Source organism: Rhipicephalus microplus, chromosome 5, assembly GCF_043290135.1.
Source record: "Rhipicephalus microplus isolate Deutch F79 chromosome 5, USDA_Rmic, whole genome shotgun sequence".
NCBI lineage: Eukaryota > Metazoa > Arthropoda > Arachnida > Ixodida > Ixodidae > Rhipicephalus > Rhipicephalus microplus.
The window spans coordinates 78,163,460-78,185,967 of NC_134704.1; the positions used below are offsets into that span (position 1 = coordinate 78,163,460).

Here is a 22,508-nt window from a genome sequence, read left to right on the forward strand (position 1 = left end):
AGTTTCTGTCCCATATATAACATATTGTAAAATGCCAGTTAATCAAACAATAGCTGTGTTATTAGTGTTGTCATTAAAGTAATAGTCTCAAGTGGATTTTATTAAACAGAGCAGGTATGCTGGGCAAACTAGAGTACGGCGGTGGCAAAAGTTATCACGAGTAAGGAGCTCAGATAAAAAAATGATCTATTGACATTACTTAGCTACATAGCCCGGTGTTGAAGTATTGTGAGCAAGGCTAGGCAGGAGCATTGGCAGTTAACAAGTCTAGTAGCGAGAATCTCGACATGCATGCATGCATGCATGTCGAGAAATGTGAGCTCAAGAAATGTGAGCGAAGTGCTGAAGAGTGTTAACGAAAAAAAGTTCACGCCAGAATATTTTCTTCAGAATGACTATAAAAGCCCCGCTCTGCTATCATTAATGATGGAAGGCTATCCATGCGACATTTGTAAGAGACATAAGTGCCAGAGCTTAAGTCGCAGCCAAGTTGGCACTGACGTAACCATCGAGTTATATGCTAATACAAGGTTGATGTAGGTGAATGCATTGAACACAATGGCACACATGAGTTACGAATGTTGTGAATTGATGCAGAAGTGGAGAATAGTCTCTTTAAACATGGAACGTGGTATAGCCAAATTGCCCCCTCGGTAGCTGAAAACAGGAATTGGCGTGGTGAGATATTTTTTTATAAGGATGTCGAGTGTAAAGTATTTAGGAAGGAGTTGGTTCTAGTCATCGAAAGAGAGGCCAAAATTTTTCAATAGCCCTTGCTTCAGAAGTGGGTGCTTCCGCATAGTGTTGAACTTAAACCTTCTGTTGCAACTTTGTGTTTCACGATTACCTAGCAGTTGAAGTCCTTTCTATAAAGCATACATGACCCCAAGCAGTTTAAACGTACAATCCTTTCCCAAGGAGTGTCACGGAAAGTCTAATTATACAACAGGAACTAGAAACTAGCATCTAAATTAGAATTTATATCCAATTAAGAAAACATTCAGAGTGTTACATAAGGATTGAAATCACTGTTTGGTGAAGCTGGACAATGTAAGCAACACTCAAATGCCATTTTAAAGGCAAAGTGCAGTAATCGATCACTGTATCTTGAATTATGGGTCAATCCTATCAGCTGTCTAATAGTATATGTGTCAGTGTACATTGCATAGTAATCATTGGTATGCACCCATTCCGGGAGAGGGGGGAGCCATTGCATAGAGGAAATTTTGGTGAATTGACAGTCATAATATACAAAACTGGAATGTAAATCGTACTTATTTTCAGCATGCTCGTCACAAGGTTGAAGTTTACAAACTTAGGTTAAATGCAACAAAAAAAAAAAAGAAACTCTCAATGCGACTCTCAAATTCATTTAATGCTGGACATATTCTTAGCCAACTTACAAACAAACATCTGCATCAAGGTTTCTCACTGACAGATGCAGAAAGTCATAGATTCATCACTTAATCTGGAGACATTCATAGGTTAGTTAAGGGGTTGGGTTTTTGACACTGTGCCAGAGGTCGCATGATCCAACCCCTGACCTAGAAAATTCCTAAAGGTTTCAACACATGGAGGCGTGTATTTTGCCAAGCAGTAATATATATAGTTATGAAAAAAGGAAAGCACAGTCATGCTTTAAATAGTAAAGCACTTGTTCTGCTGTAAGCACTGATTAAATGGCTCACAAGGATGGAGGATGTCTATGACCTTTGTTGAGCGTTGAGCCAGTGCCAGAGGGGTGATGGCATGCAACTAAGGAACTTAGATAGTTGGCTTCGTGCTTGAGCAGGCGTTGGAGATGACCATGCAGCGGGCATTTTACGCGCGATTGTGAATGCCTTGATGCGGCATCTTGATGTGACATGGTGAGATGCACCATTGCTGCCAAATTCGCTGGCCACTTCAATTTTCAAAAAAATGAAGTGTGTGTTGGTAGTGATTTGCGAGAGGTTGAAGTCATGGTAATTATGGTTTAATCACATTGCAGGATTCGAATGGAAAACCTGTAGTAGCCATGCATGGAGATGTTTTTCTGATCACCTTTGGAACCACAGCACAGATACCCTGGTACAGCTGCCTACTGAGTGCATTTTACATCATGGACTGAAAACTTTTTCTTGAGCTGGCAGATCATTTATTCCTTTTTTTTTTTTCTCTTTCTGTATCTTTCTTACGTAGTTGAAAAAATATTCATACTTCAACTGAGGCGAATTAACGAGAAACGAGCAATGGAACATTGTCTGTGAACCGATTTTTATCTTGCCTATTAGCTGGTCAAGCATGGCATTCTTGTAAGACACTGTGGGTTTCAGGTTGGAGGCGCCACCACACTACTAGAGGAGCCAGCTGATGAGGACGAAGATATGGAAGAAGAGGAGGATGAAGTGGATGAGGAGGCAGATGACGAGGAAGACGAAGAGGAGGAAGGAGCAGCGGCGGAAGAAAAGGCAGTGGACACCAGGCAAACCAAGGAGAAAAGCCCTGACAACTCTTCTCCGCAAGAACCTCAGCAGGCAGAGAAGGGCGTAGCCGAGCCCGAAGGCAGAAAGTCGCCGCTGAAGCCGCTGAAAGCAGCCGCTACTGCGGAAGAAAAATCGAGCCTTGCGAAGCAGTCAGAAAAACTTGTTCCATCCGCGGACACTGTAGACAAGGAAGAGGAGACTGTGAAAGGTACTGTAGGGGAATACAACTCTTTATCAGGAGCGATAGCTATGTGTGGCATGTAATTCAGCTAGTTACGGAGTATGGAGGGATGGGGCTTTTGATTTTAAGGTCAGTGCCACATTTTCTGCAGTATATTTTAGATGCTACATATATACGTGGAAATTTCTTTAGTTTTGGTAACCGTTCATGGCATCTAAAAATGCAGACTTGTACGTGATTAGACTTAGCATTATTGTAGGCTTGATTTCAAACAAAAAGGTAGACCTGGCATAATTCTGTTCTTACCTAGGTAAATTACTCATTAAGATCAGCTAATGAAATCAAGCAATATACGGTATAATAAAAACTGTATTACTGCATGTAAAAATTTTTTGCCTACCAGCTGTGTGTTAATTGCGGACAACCTTACCCCTCTAGGGTCGATGTTTTTTGCTAAATGCATCACAACAATGTGTTTTTATTTTTATTTTATTGCTGAAATATTCTTCAGGCGGATCAATTTAAGCAAAAAATTGTCTAAATTTTTTTTGGTGACCGGAAAGTGACAAACAAATCTTTTGTGTTGTTACGTGCACTTTGTTTTTGCTTTTTTCACGACTAACGGCAATATAAATTTACTAAAAAAAAAAGCTATGCGTTCGGTACAAAATTATGCGTTGCAATAAACGTCTGTGTAGTTCACAGATGTGCGAAAATAGGTATACGAAGTGCCGTCAAGTGGAAATACGGAGGGAGAAAAGCCCCTTTTCATCCAGTAGGCCTAATCTCACAGCACGCGCTTTTGAGGTGTCACTCACTCATCATCATCTGAATCTTGACTCGTGAGTAACGCATTGTATGGCGGGCTGACATTTGCTGAATCAGGTTCGGGTTCGCCAGTCATGCAGTTATTCGGAGGAATCACCGCTAGACTCACTTTTGCAGCCAGTGTGCACATCCACAGCCCATGCAAACTGCGCAGGTGAGCACACCAAAAAAAAGTTGCGTAGTCGTGAGCATGTCTGGAAAGCAAAAGCAAGCCCAAAACATATAATAATCATTCATGCTATCGCCAATGAAATGGAATCTCCAAAAGAGGAAATGTATTCACGGCGGCATCATTTTTGTCGGTCAGCACCTGCATGGAAACAGGCATAGTCGTGTACCAGGGAGCAATAAACAAAATATAGTAACAAATCTGTCATCTTTTTGAAAGATTTTAAACCAGAAAGGCATCCCCCACTGAGTGTAGTTATAACGTTCAGCAGTAAGTAATACTTGAATGAATTGATATGAATATGAAACGACCACGTACAATACTAGTACTAACGTGCAGTACTGCAAAGTTTCAAAAACGTAAATTTTGAGCCCTATGGAAGAAAAGTTGTGCGAATGCACTTATTGCAGTAAACTACTACTAATGTTTGAAATGTCTTCTTTTGGCTTCGCTTTTAGTGGTATCTTTCAGGAAACTGCTAAAACAAAACGATACATCACACTCACTAGCCTTAGCCACGAGCCTTCATGGCACCGTCCAACAGCCTGTGAAAGACAGTGATGGTCAAGATTGATGAACTTGATAGCATGAAGACGCAAAAGACTTCATGAAAGACCTGCCTTGTGCTTCAGAACTTGTAGTCTAGTGAAACTGTGCAATAAGCAAATTGAACATCCTTTGTTTTGTGCAATAAAGTTTACCACGAACTACAATCATGCTTCTTAAATTTTTTGAAAGGTCCTTGAAAAGTCCTTGAATTTTTCACTTGAAAACCTGATAATGAAATTATGTATTGTGCCAGTTTAAACTTTCTGATAGTATAGTCAAGAATTAATATTTTACTGCTACTACTACTACTATGGTGCAAGTTTCTAAACCTTTTGCTTGGGTTGAATTCAAGCATCTTGTAGCGTACCTGAGCATGCTTGCACAAATGGCTTTTGGACTGTTTCCTTTCTTGGCTGACAGTCTTTCTCGCATTCATTTGGCAGCGTCGAAAACGATAGGACGTGCCAAGATGAAATTCACTACCAAACGAAGTGACATAGACACTCCGTCATCACAGCCCCCTTCAAGTGGAACTACCACGCCAACCGTACGTATACAAAGTCCTTGCTGTCTTGTTTAACATAAGCGGCACAGGGTATTGGGTTCCTGTCAAAAACCGCAGCATGAAAGTTTCAAAGTTTAGTGCTTATCTGCAGAGTTCTTGTAGGCTTGTTTAAAGGGACACGAAAGGCAAATAACAAGTCATGTCAGAGTGAAAGCGCAATGTATGACGTCTAGAACGGCAATACAGTGAAAGCTCGCTTATTCACACCTCATTAATTCGAAATTTTGGATAATTCGAAATGGTCGCCGCAGTCCGGTCCGCAGTGCATAGGAGACCATGTGTAAAACGATTCGTTAATTCGAACAGAAATTGCTGCCTCTATGGATAATTCGAAGCGCGCGCCGCCGAGCGTCATCATCGTCAAACACTAGTGGAAGCTTTTACGGTCGAACGATAGGTGGCACGACTAGTTTTTTCGAGCTTCAAGTGGCCTCCGAGCAAAGGGCGAGCAAAGTATGGCCTCCAAAATCCAGAGAGCATTTTTTATTTTTTTATTTTTTTTCGTAGCCCTCCCGCTATCTCAGCGCCTGGCGCCACTTGTACGCGGGACCCACGGGACGCTAAGGAGTCGGCGGAGTAGTCCTAGCAGTCCTAGGCCGCTCCCGGCAGCGTCACTTTGTTCCTCAAGCACGTTGTTCGTTCACGAATGATTTTGTGCACGGGCGGCAGGAAGGACTTCGGCATTACGCTGCTCACTGTCATGCACATGTTGGTGCGCGCATGGGAACAGGTGACCGCGACCACAATTGCAATCTGTTTCCGCCACAATGGATTTGCAGCTGGAAGTGCGCAGGATAGTTGTGACGTCGACGTGGATGGGGCTGAGGAGCTCATGCCAGTGGCATTGCGCGACTCTCTTCGGGGCGTACGTTTTGCCGATTATGTTGAAGTTGACACCGGTGCATCGGTGTGTGGTGCCCTGACTGATGAGGACATTATCGCTCAAGTAGCCGGTGCGCAGCCTGATGCTGAAGAGCCAGAAGGTGAGGAAGACGAAAATGACGAAGCGCCTTTGCGCCCGTCAGCTTCTGCGGTGATGGAGGCACTTAATGTGGCGCGTCTCTTCTTCATCTTTGAAGAGGGTGAAGAGGATTCCCTGCGCCGCGTCCGCGCGCTGGAACAGGGAGCCGCAGCTGTGGCATTCAGAGAAAAGAAGTAGATGGTCATCACCGACTTTTTTGGCCAATAAATATTTTTTGTGCCCCCACCCCCGATATCCACCCATTTTTGCTCACTTTCATTATTTCGAATTTTGTTTAATTCGAAATTGCTCAGCATTCCCGTGGAATTCAAATTAACGAGCTTTTACTGTATTATCACTAGCAGTGCCCTACTTAACAAGAAATCAAGTAGAATATACCACATGACAGGCCCCATGAGTGGTATAGTTTGGAAATTATCTTGATGTGGTGAGAGAGACCAACTACAATTGATCACTAGTAATCAAACTAGCTGCAATAAAAGAACTGTCCATGTGGCAAGAGATGTCATAAAATGCTGCTTGTCCATTTTTGTTAGATTTAAAAAAAAAAAAAGAACCATGGGACGTTACTATGGGGAATGGCAGGAGTGACTCAAAAGCTCCATTTTCGCCTGGTCAAACTGGACAGGTCGTGCCATTTGGCAGGGCCCGGTTGAACCAAGCGTGCCTGCCATTTTGGAGGCCATGGCAGAAAATTGTTTGATGACCGTTGTTGCTGCTGTGGCTCCCGCTACTTTCGCTCTGCTGCTACTAGTGTCGGCCACCGCGCAATAAAGCAGGGCGACGTTGTGCATGGCAACTGTGACATGAAAGTGTCCACTTTGAGGCCGGTACTTTGAAGTGCGCTAAAGCGATGCGCACCACTAAAACGTGACTTTATTTAAAAATGACCACTTTCTTGGCACAAAAGTGGCAGTAGGAGGTTTCTGGACCACTATTTCCGCGATCAACATCGACTTAATATTTGCCTTTAGTGCCCCATTATTGTAATCGATGCAGGGTGTCGCGTTTCTATCAAAGTTTAGCGCTATAGTTTTCAAGTGAAGGCCAGTAGTAACGCAAACTGCATGTGTTCTAAGGAACGAACAAACATGTCTATGTGTGTATTCTATGGCATGAAAAAAAATGAAGGAAAAAGTTCTGGGCTACTCTAAAACCTTCTTTGCAAGAGGCCTTGGTGGCAGAGTGGCTACATCTCCCAAAAAGTTCCTGCCGAACTTTTCACATATTCTGTCATATATCCTCCGTTTCATATGATGCTTTTCATGCAAAATAGACCCTTTTCATAACCCACAAGTGTGCTTCCAGGTGCTGCTTATTCTCCCAACTAATGGCGGCACATGTCGTGCTTCAAGTGACAGTGAGGTCAATGGTTACATGTTATCGGGCTTGTTCATTTTTGCTTGTCTGTATAAACGGAGCCGAGTCTGCCCTTCCCGCGTCATAGCACAAGCAAATTGCGCTTAAGCACGCCGTTTCTTCAAGCGACTAGCCGCTACTAGTTGGGCTAACTGCATCGCAGAAAGCCTTGATTTACAATTGGAAAATTCTCTCTTGTCCACAGTACAGAGGCTTTTGCTGATTTTGAGTAATTACACACCTATGTTACATTCTTTTGGAGCAATTTTTGTTTATGAGGTTTCTCATGCACTTTGAGTGAACAAAAAGTCTGTTACTGTGAGCATGCGAAAGACAATTTAAAAGCAGTCACTGTTGAGATGTAAAAGTATGAGTCAGAAGACACATAAAGAGATTAAAAAGTGCTTTGTACGTTTCACTCTGCCACTAACCTGCTGGCACGTCGTTTTGACTGTCCACCACAGATTGGCCTGTGGGGATGCTTGTTTGGAGCCCGAAGCAGCACTTAGTAAATAGTGATTGAAAGGCGGTTTGCTTCTTTTTTTTGTAATACTAAATGGATGCCATTGTCTGTGTCATTTTCAGGGGGAGTCGTGTACAGAGCAGGCATCCGACATTGTACAGAAAACTGCCGAAAACATTAGGCGCATTAGAGAAGAATGCGAGAAAGAGATGAAGGAATACCACCACATTCTTGGTAAGGGAGAAATGCCATTAGCCGTGGCCCAACGACACTGCTGAGTTTGCACTACTGATTTTATGCAGCTATATATAGGCAAGGTTACAGCAGTTACTGAAGAAAATGAGTTCGCCGTGTCAAGTAGCATTTGTAGCATTCACAAAAGCAAGTGCTTCCTACCAGCAGGAACCGTTCGCTTTATACTGTGACACTACCATATAAAAAATTTAGCTTATAACTCTCGTAACCATATCTGTGTTGGCATTGGAGCAATTTTTTGTATACTGTCCCTGGCACTGCAGAGTATCAAAAGTGGCCCCAGTACCTTTAATCTTTTCATGCCTTACTTAGGCGCAGAGTTATGGGAGCTGTCGAAGCAGTGCAAAATGGAAGGTGCACTAAAGGGAAACAGTAAGTTACTTTAGGCTGACACATCTTAGCCTAAAAACATTAGTGTTGTTAAAACCACCATAGTTTTATTAATAGATAAGAAATTAAAGTTGCAAGTTTCACTTTTAAGTTTTCTACCGAGATCTCTCAGTGTGACGTCACAGATTTCAAAATGCATTATTATTTTTTTTTCACCATATTTTGGCCACAACAGCTCACTAAATTTTCTAAAACTTTCTGTGTCAAGTCTGTGGCTCCCTCAGAAGATAATGTACTACATTTTTTACACATGAGTGGTTACATGAGCCCTAGCAGATGCCATCAAAATCCAGACGTCACAGCCAATAAGTGCAGGAACTTCAAGGCAGTGGCACCACCCGCTTTTTTTTTTTTTTTCATGTTTTGTAGATTACCAAGCGTCTTCTCAGGCCAAAGGAGGTGTGTTTCGTATTGCGAAAGAGTAATTTGCTCATCTGAAAAAAATCATTCTTTCTTTACTGTCCCTTTAAAACACTGTTTTATTGTTTCAAATATAGTAGTGTTGGCAAAGCTATGACAGAATTCTCTAATTTGGCAGATTGGTGTTTGCTAGTTTAGTAGAGGACTCTTGTCACTAAGTTTTCTTCAGGAATTAAATTCACTTTTTTTTTCTCGCGCTACAAGTGCCTGACAGCCTGTGTACGTCTTGTGATCTCTAAGCTGGGCTAGATTAGGGTATATGTTTAACATAGAAAATAGCAGACACACGATCGCAAATGCGACATGGAATAGATAGGTGATAAACATACTTCATTTGCATTGCACATCTTTATCGTTAGTTCTTACATATGCAGTGGAAAAACATGGAAATTTAGTGTCATGCTGGCCTAGGGGGACCATTTATAGCAGAAACAAGAGTATAGTTAAAAGTGGGAAAAAAAAACTGGATTGCTTCCTTGCCACTTACTATCTTTTTGTCAGCTTTGAAGACAGAGACAAACAGTGAATCTAACACTGAAAATGTGGTAAGGCGGAAGAAGGAGAGGGGGGGGGTGGGGCATATTTCACATTTTCTGAAAAATAAGGGGGGGGGGGGTGCTTGCTCAGGGTTTTGGAGTATTTATTTCAAACACTAAGGTTTTACGTGTGCTTGTTGTGTTTTCATCTGTGCCACCAGCAGCTGGAGCCTATTCTTATGCTAACAGGACAAAGGCCTCCTCCCAGCAACACCTAGTTGTCCTTGTCTTGTGCTAGCTCATTTCAAGTTAATGCAAATCTCCCATTTTCATTATACCTTCTCTTCTGCCGTTCTCAAATGCTCTTACTTTCTTTTGGCAGCGTGCTGCAACTCGACAGACCACCAGCCCTAGACATTGCATCATCTGCCTAGCTACAGTTCCTAAAGGGGCGCTAAAGAGAAACAATGATTTACTTTGGAATGACAAACTACACTCTGAGAACTCTAATGCCATATGTTTCACTATTATAAGTTCATTATCAACGCTGAAAACCAATATTGCAGTTGCATTTTCAAGTTTCGCACCGAAATCTTCACACACAAGGTCAGAAATTTCAAAATGTATTTTCGCTATTTTTGTGACATCAACTCGATGAAATTGTGTGAAACTCTGTGTGTTAGGTCTATGGCAAGCAGAGATGACAACGTACCTGATTTTTATTGATTCGAAGCTACTTAGGGCCCAGTAGACGTCTTCAAAATCTGTGACATCACTGTGCTTCGTGTGGGAATCTCAAGATAACGTCTCCACCCACTTTTTTTTGCTCGTTTTCTCGCTTACCAAACGTCGTGTTGCTGTAAGAGTGGTGTTTTCGGAATTGTGAAATCGCGCTTTACTTATACGTGAAAAATCGTTTTGCTCTTTAGTGTCCCTTTAATGTCGAATGGAATATTGCCCACACCCTTATACTCCCTAACCCTCACTACCGTTTCCATGTCTCAAATGAAGCTGCTGCCATTTTTTTCTTTTCATCTCTTAATATGTTCTTATTGTTCCATAAGTTTCTTGCTCACAGCCAGATTCTTAGAGGACAATTATAATCCAAAATGGGCAGCTGTTTCAGGTATTGACGCAGTTAAATCTGAGAAAGAGATGACATGGCTCTTTTTGTTTCAAGAGTTCGTACTCTCACTCACAGTTCTTGGTTATTTTCTCGGTCGGTTCAAGTTTCTTTTTTGGCAGTTTCTCGAATTTAACTGTTTCAGAAATTGGCGCAGTTAAATCTGAGAAAGAGAAGACGTGGCAGATTTTCTTCTCGGGGGGGGGGGGGGGGGGAGGCGAGTTTATCGGTTTCAGTTCTGCCTAGCTCCCTGCAAGAGGTATCACACCTGTAGTAGTGCTTCTATCTTCTTTTGTCACTTGGTCAACAGAGGTCACAGATAATGGCACATTGCGTCAACATCATTATTCTCCTCTCCTATACATTCATTTCCTCATTCCCTGTGGCACTGATTTCGGCTCTTCTATAAGCTGCAGAAGAGAGCACGTCATTTTGCTCTCGGTAATTAAAAACCACTTCTTTACTTTTTTTCTAGCACTGACCTTAAAGGAAATGAGAATATGCTTGGATCTCGAGCATAAGAAAACAAGGGCATCTCTTACTGAGAAACATACAGTAGACATGGCTGCTGCTATAGCAGAGACAAAGCGAAAACAGTGGGTAAGGAAAACTTTTTTCTTGACATTGACAATGCAAATTATTCTTGGCAAGCATGCTTTTATCTCTCTCTCTCTTGCCACTGTCAATAATGTTCATAACAGGGTTTGCACAGCGCCATAAAATTGCTGATAACCCTGGAATATGAGGAGTTCAAAGACCTCTGATACACTTTGAATATAGATGCACTCCTTGAATTCCTAAAGAAATCAGCGTTCTCCGCCTTGTGCACAATGGACATCATTTCTGGCTCGCCACATTTTAAGAATATGACTTAAAATGTGGCAAGAAGCAGTAAGTTCTACAGTAAGGTAACCTGTAATGGTCGAAATTGAGCCAGTCATGGGTGCTGTTGACATGCGTAAGACATAACGTGATGTATTTTCCAAGATCAACTGTGCGCCCGAGAAAAAGCAACGGCTGAAATCGGGGATATGTTACAAAAATTTGGCCTGCACTTTATTGGGGGCAGCAAGTTGGTGTTACAACACCAATGTGGACTGTGCCTCTGTATTGCCATAAATGAGTTATAGCATGCTGAAATCTGGGGGATTAATATAAAACCTGTGCTGGAAACTTAGTGTAGTTCTCAATTGCTTTCCACCCCCACCCCCCTTCCCCTCAGTGTGCCAACTGCTGGAAAGAAGCCGTGTTGTACTGTTGTTGGAACACCTGCTATTGCGACTACCCCTGCCAGCAAGCTCACTGGCCGAAGCACATATCAAGCTGTACCCAGGCCAGTAGTGCAAATCAGCAAACTGTCGTGAACAATGGTCCTGCCCCCGGAGAGGTCACTCTCGCTGCCGCCAAAGGAACCACTTCCATATTGATGCCTGCGGGCGGCTTCCCTGCCTCTACCCATACTATGGGAGGCCTTCCGTTTGACCCCGTTGAATAAACGTCTTTTTCGGTACACTCTGTTTGTCATTCTTGACATTAATGCCTTATAGAACACTGTAGCATGCTTTTCGTTGGTCTCTGGTAATTTTATGTCAAACGTCAGTGACAGAACTTATGGGACTTGCCAAAAGACATTGTTTAGTGTTTGGAACAACTTAATTCATTGGATGGTTGTATGGGTTGGCAAACCTAGGCTCTAAGATGAGCGAGCTGGACCGAGTATACATTCGGCGAGTGCAAGAATACTTGTTAGTGAGTTCATGTTTATGGCGGCAGTTCGTGGGTGATTGCAGTGGTGACGCACAGATGCATAGTAAATAAATTAGATTGGTGGGAACCCTTTGATCCTTAACCATTTATAAAATTCATTTATTTTATTTTTATTCTACTATCACAATGCTGTACTTGAGTTCTCCCACTGTAAGCAGTAGCTACGGCAATAGGATAGACTGAACTGCTTTCACTTGCATTAAAATTTTATTGCTTTTAACTTAACTTGCTGAAAACACCTTGGATTGTCTTGGAAATTCTTATCAACCAAGTATTCTGCACCTGCAGAATTGTTTTTTTTTTTCTCTCTCTGTTGATCTTCATGTTACATTTCAGTGACTGAATTTCGGGCTTTTCCTCATTGTAACGTGGTGTGCAGCTAATGATTGAGAATTAAGTGACAAGGTAAAAGTGCCACCGAATAAAACACACATAAAGTAACTATAGGCCTTTTAAACTGAAAGGGTGTGCCTCCTTTCTGGACTGCTGCAAGGGAGCGCGAAAACTGACATAGCAGCCTCGGCAGTGCATTTCAGGTGCAAAGCAGTTTAGGGGCCCGGCTTGTAGTCCATCTGTTGTCGTATGTCGCGTGGTCAAGCCCAGTGTTCATAGAACCTGTTGGTCACACTGTGGTCAGGCCTAAACATGCCTAAACATACAGGCCTGAAACACGGCTGACAGTGCTCCAAACCAACTGAAAATAATCTGACAAGGCCTAAAATAATACAGGCTACAGATACAATCGTGAATTAATTGCAATAGTTTACCTAAACTAGCGAGAAACAGAACCTGTTGGTTACGCTGTGCTCAATACATGCCTAAAACGCGGCTTGCAGTGCTCCGAACAAGCCCAATTAAACTTACAAGTTCTGAAATAATTTAAGCTAGAGATATAATCATAAATTAATTGCAGTAGTTTGCTTAAACTAGCGAGAAACAATACCTAAATTCTCGGCTATTACCCGTGCTGTGCAACAGAGGGCGTCACCACCTCTGCAAGCGCGTGATTGTAAGTTGAATTGCTTGGTTGCCCACGCTCCGCACGTCAGTGGAGCGCAGGATTTAGAACTGCAATGATAGTTATATCGCGAGAACAAAACGACGACACAGAGACAAGAAGGACACGACACGTGTTCTTCTTGTCTCTGTGTCGTCGTTTTGTTCTCGCGCTTTAACTATCGTCATGCCATACCAACTAGCCCAAGCTGCCACACTTCTTAGAACTACACTTGGGCCTGCACAATAACGTCATTAGCGCAGGATTTAGCGTGGGATTTAGAACTAACTGCACCAATACCTATGAAAGAATTACATTTTTCGTTCAACACGTGTATGCCACGTGTATTCACCACAACACGGGCGGAATTATGGCGGCGCGCAGGGACAGCTTTTTTTATAACGAAATTAACCGTAACCGCCGAATTAAAAGGTATACTGTATCAAACGAAAGTGAACAGACTGACATGAAATGAAATGTAAACAGTGAACATAAGGGACGGTTAAAGCCCCCGCTCTAATTCATGATCATTTGTCAATTAGAACGGATACTTTATACACCCTCTCTTCCATTTCAAAGAGCTGGTAGCACTTTTACTTCAATTTAGAGTAGTGCTTTTAGAAATTTTGGTTCCGTCTTGTTTCGACGGCGGCAACAGTCGGGCCGAACAATTGGTGCTGGCAACAAAGCAATGTAAACAGGTGATTGCCGAAGTCAGGACGCGCTGATGTGACGTAATTTTCTGCAGCAAAATGCTGAGATGGTGAGAGCTCATTTACGTGTTTTGAACTCGTTATGCTTTCTCACAAGTGAAGGAGTCAACACTGGTGATGGCCGTCAATGTGCGGATACATTATATTCGCTTGTCATGTCTTCCAGTGCTGTGGTTCGCACCGTGCTGATATTTTATCGTTTAGGCCTATAGGAGTCGGGTTTCGAAGGACCAATTTAATATTTGTTTTCAACGAGGAGTTATCTAGGAGTTATCTTTGGGTCTGAAAGCTAGTTAGTGATGTTTGTTGCTGGAAGTGTGGCCGGAAAGCTTTGATTAGACGTCGTGACGGAAACTATTTTGAATGCCGTTGCAACCTAAACCCGCTCTTGCCGCGCCGACTGTTGTCATGTTTGCTGTGTGCAGTGTCCTTCCCCGTTTTCCTGCAGATCATTGTGGTCAGTCTGTCGCAACGAAGTCGTCGGCAAATGCGGGGTCATGTTAGGTGGTTGTCGTGTTGTGGAAGTCATTTAGAAACGCGTTATTTTGATCCGGCGTTTGTGATCCGCTTTCAAATATTTCTCCGAGATTGGGTGGTTGCTGATTTGTTTCCGCATACCGTGCAATTCGACATCATGGGGCCGCCTCATTGTATTTGAACAATGAATGGCTCGTGTTGACGAAGCCGCTCGTTAATGAAGATCCATATTTGTGCCTACAGCGTTAAGTAACGCGGGCTCATTCACGGTGAAACCGGTTAAACAGCGGCTTCCGAGTCAGTGGTGCTTGTTTAGAAGTTAGAGCGGTGCTCAAACCGCGCTTTGAACACCTGCTCCTTGTTTTCTTTTGAGTCTTTTTCTCTTGCGCGGACGACGTGCGACGACACATCTCTCGCGCCTTTTTTTTTTTTTTTTTTTTAGTTTTCTGTGTCGCGAACTTGACTATGGAGCTAGAGTGTTAAAACTACAAAGCACCTAGCAGGTGACACCGTCGGGCTGTACACTCGTACAAGCTTTAAAAGTGTTATTAAGCGCTTAAATCACATTCTGTATGCTCTAGCACCCACATGCTTCAAGTTCACGCTATTGGGAAACCTCATTGCTAGCAGCATGAAGGTCAAGTCGTGTATAGTGAACACCGCGTATTGAAAAGGTTTGTTTTGAACAGGTCTGGAACTCTCGTGACAAAATTCGTTACTGTTATTTCCATCAGTTATAAGTGTCACCGACTGACTATTACAACTACAAGCTTGGTAGTCTTGGCAAGGCTCTGGACAGCACATTGTTCTTTTTTTTTTTCACAGCTGCTAGCCTTTACAAAACCGCTCTTCTAAGACGACACCTCCTTAAGCATATTTGTCACCGGGCCTTTCATTTTCTTACAGTGCAAACAAAGGCAATGCCTCAACATTTGAAAGTGTAATGCTTTGCTTTCTGAATTGCATGCTACACAACACAGCACACCCTCAGTGGTGATTTGACCTCAAGCGCAACACAGGAGTTGGCAACAGTGCATTTATACTAAATGCTGCCTTCCTGTTATTCAGCCACCATTGTGGAAGCGAATGTGTATACTAATTCTTTTATTAGCGCTAGTACCACTCACAACAACCTAAATGAAGGCAACCAGAAAAAATATCTACTGAACACTGTTCTTACATTGTACTCTATTGAAGAAATACACAGAAGCAGACCTGGGCAGTAACTAACTAGTAATGTGGCCCAGGTAAACAGGTTTTTTTTTAAGTAACTTCTAACTGTAGCTCATTACTTTTTTGCATAGTAATAGCAGCAATATTTAATTTCTCTTGGTATGCTTCCTTATAACAAACAATGACGTTTAATCAACGGAAGAAAAAAAAATGTAGAGGTTGATAAATATAATTTATATGTCTCACGGAAAGGCAGTGATAGTATCGGGAAACAGTCATTACTGGATTGGCTGTAAAACTCTGATTGTAACACGGTTACTTGCTTTTTTGTTGGTAACGTGCCAGAAAGGACAAGCCATCATTCTGTGGTGATGTGTGCTGTCTGACAGCCATGTTCGTTACAAATGGGATGCAGACGCTGTGCTAGGTCAACGCTACCAGCATGGCGATGTGTTCGGTGCCGCCTGTGCATCAGGACCTCTACAACGACATGAGGGCACAGTTTCCGGAACTGCCGGATACTGTGATTCAGTCGTATGTCCAGCTTGTAAGTAGCCACTCCTCTTCGTATCTCATCAGTTGCTCTGTACTCAGTTCTCGGAAATAATAACCTTCGCAAGGTGTGCGAAGGCAAGCACAAAATGTCACACACATCCCGTTTCACACCTGCGTTACAGCTGGTTCACAGTTAACATTACACAGTGGTTTGACTGTTGCAACTGCAGTTAATGCCTACCACATCCTGCCAAAGTTACAAAGGCTAGCAGTAAAGCTCTTGTTTTGGCTAGTTGGTGCACTCTCGAACACATATGGTAGAGTTCTGTGAAAAAATGCGGAAAGTAAGTAGCGTCTGCTCTCCATATTTCATGAAATCAAATGCTCTAAAAAGAGGTTACCTGGCTTGCTTAAAGGTTAATTGTTACCATTCTCACCTCCTTTTGGTGTGACGTGTAAGTGCGCTATTTGTGTTTAGCGATAACTGTGTTAATGTTAACTTTGGTAAAGGTCGGCCAGATTATGGGTATAGGAAAGAAACTTTTCAGAGCCGCTTATTGTAAAAAAGAGCATAATTGTATAACAACCATCTTGTTAATTAACGAATGCTCTAGACCATTGCAAAGTTATCAGTAAAGCATTATTTTACAGCTTAATGAGAGATCATTGACTGGTTATCTTATTTAGCTTTCAAGCAAACATTCTTTTCGTCAGAAGGCTAAATAATTCACCCATTGTTTAATTGGATTTCATGCTGTCTATCATTCTCTAACTCGCTCTTTGTATCCTCATATTTGTGTTATATATAGCAAATTTTGAGACGAGAGTTAGAGCTGTCTAAAGTTATCTCTACTGTTTTATGGTTTTTTTGTCTCTTTCTGTGTAAAGCACATTTTCATGACCTTACTTAACCATCGTGACCCACTCATTAATTACGAAATAGTTTTGTGCTTCTAGTATTCCTGATGTTCAGATACTATCATCATCATCATCAGCCTGGCTACGTCCACTGCAGGACAAAGGCCTCTCCCACGTTCAGCCAGTTAACTGCTGCTGCCAATTTATATGATGATACTATATGATGCATCAGATCAGCTGTAATAATAGGCTTTCCTCTCGGTTGGTTTGTAGTAAAGGCATTTCATGCACACAGCATGAACATGTTGCACACCCACACGGAGAAGACAATTGTTGTAGTACACTCATTACTCACGAAACATGCATAGTAATTCAGTTCTAGTGACAGACAGACTACTTTAGTAGCTTCAGCCGCAGTGCTTGCCAAATGAAAACAAAACTCATAATATTTAAAGATTTCTGTTCTTTATTTGCGTGCATTTCTTTCATGGCTTTCAGTTTTTGCATGTATGAACTGTATTGATGTTTAGTGGTGATAGTAGACTTGTTGGTAAATGCGAGCCCATGTTTAAAGTGCATGGTGTGAGAGCCCTGTCAAGCTGCCTAAAAGCAGCTTTTTTGTGGCACTCCTCATGATATGTATGGTTTATGAAATAAGCATCCATTGTCTACTCTATTTTATTCAGTATCCCCGTAACAGAGCAGAGTGCATTGAACACCTCACTCGAGCCAGCCAGGACCAGCTTTACAGCCAGTTTGACCCGGAGGAGGAGCTCTCCATAAATCGGGAGGGAGCGCGTTTGCCGGCCTCGCGAGTGTTCGAGCTCCTCGAGCCTCCATTCCCTGTGGATCGGGACCTGCCACCTCCGTACCCCGGCGTTCTGACACCTGTCACGCCTACTACACCAACCTCACCTCACTCGCCCCATTCGCTGCGCACGCCGCACTCGCCATCACCCAGTCTGCAGCAGCACCATCGTTCTCCTCAGGCAACCCAGCAGACACCGCCATACTTCCCACCTCCGCGACCGGGTCAGCCTCCAGCACGCATGGACTACAGGTCGCAGGTGCGCGTCTTGTACTTAGTGCGTGCTGCCCATTCTGGTCATGTGGCAAGTCTAGTTCGTACTGCGTGGAAGCAACACAAGTGAAATGTGGGACTAGCATTTGTATTCTCCTGTTGGGCAGCTTAGTGGCGGTAGTGTTGCATTGCTTAACTTGAGGTAATTTAATGGTTTCAAAGTACGAACCCTGTTTGTATTTTGAATAAGAATCATGCTAAAGAACTCAAAGTGGGGTTTCAATGACGATTTCAATGTTCCACAATGTGGTGTGTTACACAATCCATACTCTTTAAACCCCAGAGTTCAATTTATAATCTCTTATTAGATTTGCATAGTGGTCATTCTGTTGCCTTTACTTTGTTTCAGAGCAACCACTGCTACTAATAATCATATCTAGATGCTCTTCACTGCTGAAGAACAGTAAAGCGGCTAGGTGTGGTTTCGAGGCGTGGTATAGTGAGGCGAACGGCATGCATTAGTGATTTACAGGTGCCTTGTCATACATTTAGTTTTCTTAGGAATGTGTTTCATGCCATACACACCGTACGGTACTTACTCACATAATAGGTGCAATTTTTTCCCAGAAAATTCGGTGCAAAGTTTAGGGTGTCCCTATTGCGCGGGTTGAAATTTCCGACTGCTGCATGGACCGCTAATAACTGAAGTCGGGAATAACTGCACCACAGCCGAAACGACCTTCTTCGTAGTCTGCACTAGCGCAAAAGGTGTTGAGCACGCAGTCTCGCGCCTCCGAGAATGAAGGCATGCAACGCGGTGTGCTTACAAGCATTCCAATTTCCAAAAATTAACATCGAAATATCTGCGTTGACAAAAATGAATGCGAATAGAAAAAAAACTAAGAAGAGAAAGTACTATTGCGGAAATGCACTGTTTGCGTATCAAGCCTTCACGGAAATTTTGTGCGCTGATTGGTACCGATCGTTCGATTTCACGGGCTCGCGCCAATATCAGAAGACATTGCAATCAAACCGCGAAACACCATTTGAGTGTTACAAGCGCTACCCATTCCCCATTTCCTTCAAGTAGAGCCACGACAAAAAGTTTGTTGATTGTGTACAAAACTGCAACTTTGATCATGTGTGACCACCATCAAGAAGCAATCAACGCCAATTCGGTCTAGATTACAATTCGGCGTGTTGTTGTGCGAAGTAAGACAACATGAAGATAGATCGCCGAAAGTGTCACACTTAAGCACTAATCTAGAAGCAGTGCACGTTGTACAATGTTTAGGTTTGCGGCCGGGAAATTAACTGAGACAAAAGTCCGCCGAGCTTGTGCAAGTTCGCGTAGTGGTAGCAAACGCGAAAGGTCGCGTTTGAAATTTGAAAAGCTCTTAAATTTGTGGACGAGGTAGCAAACGCCATAACGACAACGCTTGGCCTGTGCCACGCTGGCGCAAAGGTTACTCTGGCCGCTCTGATACCCAGGCAACCGCCGCTCATCCTTAGTCGGCGAGCCCGCGCAGCTGGCGTAGCTATGCCATAGTCTTTTTTTATTATTATTTTCCTCGCTTCAGTTAACGTAAGAGGGCCTCTAATTGCAATTGCGCAGTTACGGTACAGAACTACTGATCACGGCCAAGTTCGAGGTGCGCCTATTCTCGTGACTGTACTTGCGGCGCTCCTATTATGAGAGCAAACACGGTATTTATGTCGCTGGATGTCGACAGACCAGAAACAGATTATAAATGGTGACGGGTTCACTGTTTGCAGGCTGAGAATAGGCAGTCACAACAAAGCTTTCGAAGTTATCTACAGGTCAGTCATATGCCTCTTCTGTGAAGAAAAACTTACAAGCAAATGATTTTGTGACGAAGGATTTTTTGAAATAAGGGCTATATTGGTAGCCTCATAGTGTGCTACATTCACAATAAGTTGCACTGTATAACAAAGCATCTTGAACATCCCGGGCACTTTGTTGGTAAAGGCATTTGACGGTATTTTGGTTGTTTGCCTCTTTTTCTGTAGAACAGAAAAAGAGAGGCCGGGCTTGCATTACATTCTCTCACTCTCTCTCTCATTTTTTATACTGTACCCTCTCCTAAATTATGTTTGGCCTTCAGTTTCCCGCAGGTATGTCTGCAACATCTCTATATGGACCCGCCTGGCCACAGCCAGGTGCTATTGACTCCCCTATGAACCGACTCCACCACTCTCCTCCTGTTCTTGATGACATGATCCAAGGTGAGGCCACTAGGGGCTGAAGAATAGAAAGACAAATGTGTGTGAATTGTACCTTTAGTTCTCCTCGTGGGTAATCCACTGGTTGCGGCAGAGGCATGGAGCAAAAATATTTTGCGAGGCATTTACACTGTGCAGATGCTCACCACTTCAATGTTATTCAGTCGAAATTCATCTTTTGCACTAATTAGTTTATGCTTGCAGTAAATTGGCTCCAACGAAAAGAATGGCTGTTTCAACAGAGCTTATTGTGCGCCCTGTGTAGCTGTCGTTCCTCGTCGTGTGGTTCCTCGCTTCTGCTGGTGTTGTTTTACTACAGTAAAAGCTTGTAAATTCAGATTTCACAAGACCAGAAAAACGGTCCAAATTAACCAAATGCTGAATTATATAAAGTATAAAAAAACAACAAAATAAAGAAATGTGTATCACATTGCAATTTCATTTTTTTAGAAATACAGTCGAATCTCATTATTTCGAACATGCTTAATTCGAACTCACGATGAGGTCCTGTCAAAGCTATGTGTATTCCAATGGGCAAAAACGCCCGGTAATTCGAACGCCCAAGCACTTCCAATGGTTAATTCGAGCATACGGCGTTCCAAAAATGTTCTCAGCGCCCCGCCCAATTCCGCCGCGTTACCTGCGACACTTCAACGCTGCCCGCGAAAGAATTGAAAAGGAAAGAAAAGGCTGTGGTGGAATCTTTGCTCCATCTCAAATGCCGATCTGCGGTGCGCTCATGTCACACTTCTCCCTTATCTGTCCCTGTAACGTATAGACCCTCCTCCTTCCAATGCTGCGCACAAAGAGAGGGAAAAAAAAGAAAGCCATCGCTAAGTTTAATGATTGTGTGGTTGAAGGAAAGGATAAAGGCACTATTTTCGTAGCCCTTGCCCCTTGCAGGAGCACGCAGGAGACCCCCCCCCCTCATGGCAGGAGCCTTGAGGGGGGGGGATCTCCCATTCACCGGTGCCAGGCTTCCCCTTTCCCTTCCCTGCCACGTAAGCCTTCTCCATTCGACGACGCACGCGAACAGAGCAAAAAAAAATTTCTTTAAAAGCTGCCGTGGAGTGTTGGTTTTTTCTCAAATACCAATCTGCTTCTCTCCGCGTGGAGATGCTCCTCCTTTCTTGTCACGTGCTGGCCATGCTGCGGCTGCGTGGCGGAGAGCGGGAAGCTCTGCTGCGCAGCAGTCGTCGTCGTCTTTAGAAAGTGTCGGCGCTGGACATTTTTGCGCGCAACTCTCTTGCCAGGAGAATGTTGAAGCCGAAGTAGAAATGCTTTGCGAGCTGCGTGCGAAATTGATTGACTCACAGCAAGGCAAACGGGGGCAGACGCACATAACCGATTACTTCAATTAATAACGGATGTCCTGTGATTTGTGAATAAATGTAAGTCTTCTTAGACTTCCCCTGCGTGTGTTAGCTCAATGCACATGTGCCACTGCATGGAGAGCCCTCCATTTATTTAGCTTTCATTAATTATAACTTTTAATTCGAACAAATTTTTGGGCCCCTTCGAGTTCGAATTATCTAGATTTGACTTTACATGAATCCAGTAATTATTTTGCATAAAAGCAGTGCAAAAGCCGCATATTTCGTCATTTGCAACTTCATTCTTGATGTGAACATGGCTCAAGATCCTCGTGCCTTAATCCGAAACGTGCTCTGAACCCACACCTTATTAAAGAGGACATGGTTTTTAAAAATAATGCTAATTATTTTTTGAACAAGTGAGATTAAGCTGGAGAGCTTTGTCAAGTTTATGCAGTTTATTTAAAGTATTGAAATATATTCTACTGAGGTCAAATATTTCCTGAGATAATTAATTATGTGAATTGTATTGTTTGTGCAATTGTGCTTAGCGACCATGCCTTCGGGAAAGCCCGCAGCCTTTTCGGCTGTCTACAAAAGGCATTTCCGTTCATTTGCACATCAATTTTGAGGCTGCGCTCAGCACTCTGAGGATTTTCCGAATTAACAAGGCGAAATACAATCAAATCAACTGGAGTTTGATGTCATTAAACTAGGGTTGTGCGAATATTTGAATGCTTCGAACATTTGAACGATGTGGCGGTGCTGACACCCCCTGTGAAAATGTTTGCGCCGCGTGGCGCACGTGTTTCGCGCATAAGCCGCATTTCGGGCTCGCAACTACCGAGCAGTAGGTGGCGTTGTGCTCGCGAGCATTTGTTATGGGATCTCGCAGAGGTGAGAGAGCGCCACGCTCTTGGAGAGAACGGACACAGTTGACACGGTTGGTACAAACCAAAAAATACACACATATTTATTTAAGGGGAGATGCGAGTCGAAAAATCGCGTTTTTAGCGAAATTTCTCGTATTTCCGATTTTTATTGCATTGCAATCTTCAAACCTTCTTCTTTCATCTGTGAAAATTTCAAAACTAAATTCGAACCGCAAAATGCAAAAAAATGTGTACGAAGGCATCGTGGTGGCTCAAAATTTCGTGAATTTGCGCCGATATTGGCCATCTTTGACTGCGCGCTGCTCCCCGTCGCAGTGCCGCCCGCCATCGCG

The 22,508-nt window shown here is 43.1% G+C and overlaps 2 protein-coding genes across 8 annotated transcripts in view; both read left to right on the plus strand.

Annotated features, from left to right (window-relative positions):
• The window catches only part of Zmynd8 (Zinc finger MYND-type containing 8), a 40,080-nt gene extending 28,345 nt beyond the window's left edge, over nucleotides 1–11,735 (plus strand). For all 4 annotated transcript variants that reach the window (XM_075895699.1, XM_075895702.1, XM_075895700.1 and 1 more), the window contains 5 exons: nucleotides 2,316–2,673; nucleotides 4,636–4,739; nucleotides 7,684–7,795; nucleotides 10,701–10,825; nucleotides 11,448–11,735. In XM_075895699.1, the coding sequence (XP_075751814.1) occupies nucleotides 2,316–2,673; nucleotides 4,636–4,739; nucleotides 7,684–7,795; nucleotides 10,701–10,825; nucleotides 11,448–11,720 (972 nt within the window). In that variant the 3' untranslated portion in view covers nucleotides 11,721–11,735. The remainder of the gene's footprint in view (nucleotides 1–2,315; nucleotides 2,674–4,635; nucleotides 4,740–7,683; nucleotides 7,796–10,700; nucleotides 10,826–11,447) is intronic.
• A 1,865-nt stretch (nucleotides 11,736–13,600) lies between these two features.
• LOC119174383 (uncharacterized) overlaps nucleotides 13,601–22,508 on the plus strand; it is a 33,521-nt gene continuing 24,613 nt past the window's right edge. Inside the window, exons 1-4 of one of the 4 annotated variants that reach the window (XM_037425256.2) lie at nucleotides 13,601–13,752; nucleotides 15,768–15,899; nucleotides 17,392–17,772; nucleotides 19,853–19,973. In XM_037425256.2, the coding sequence (XP_037281153.2) occupies nucleotides 15,795–15,899; nucleotides 17,392–17,772; nucleotides 19,853–19,973 (607 nt within the window). In that variant the 5' untranslated portion in view covers nucleotides 13,601–13,752; nucleotides 15,768–15,794. Of the gene's footprint in view, nucleotides 13,832–13,853; nucleotides 13,876–15,697; nucleotides 15,900–17,391; nucleotides 17,773–19,852; nucleotides 19,974–22,508 lie in introns of those variants that run through there. The other 3 variants (XM_075895703.1, XM_075895704.1, XM_037425257.2) reach the window with 3 other exon arrangements.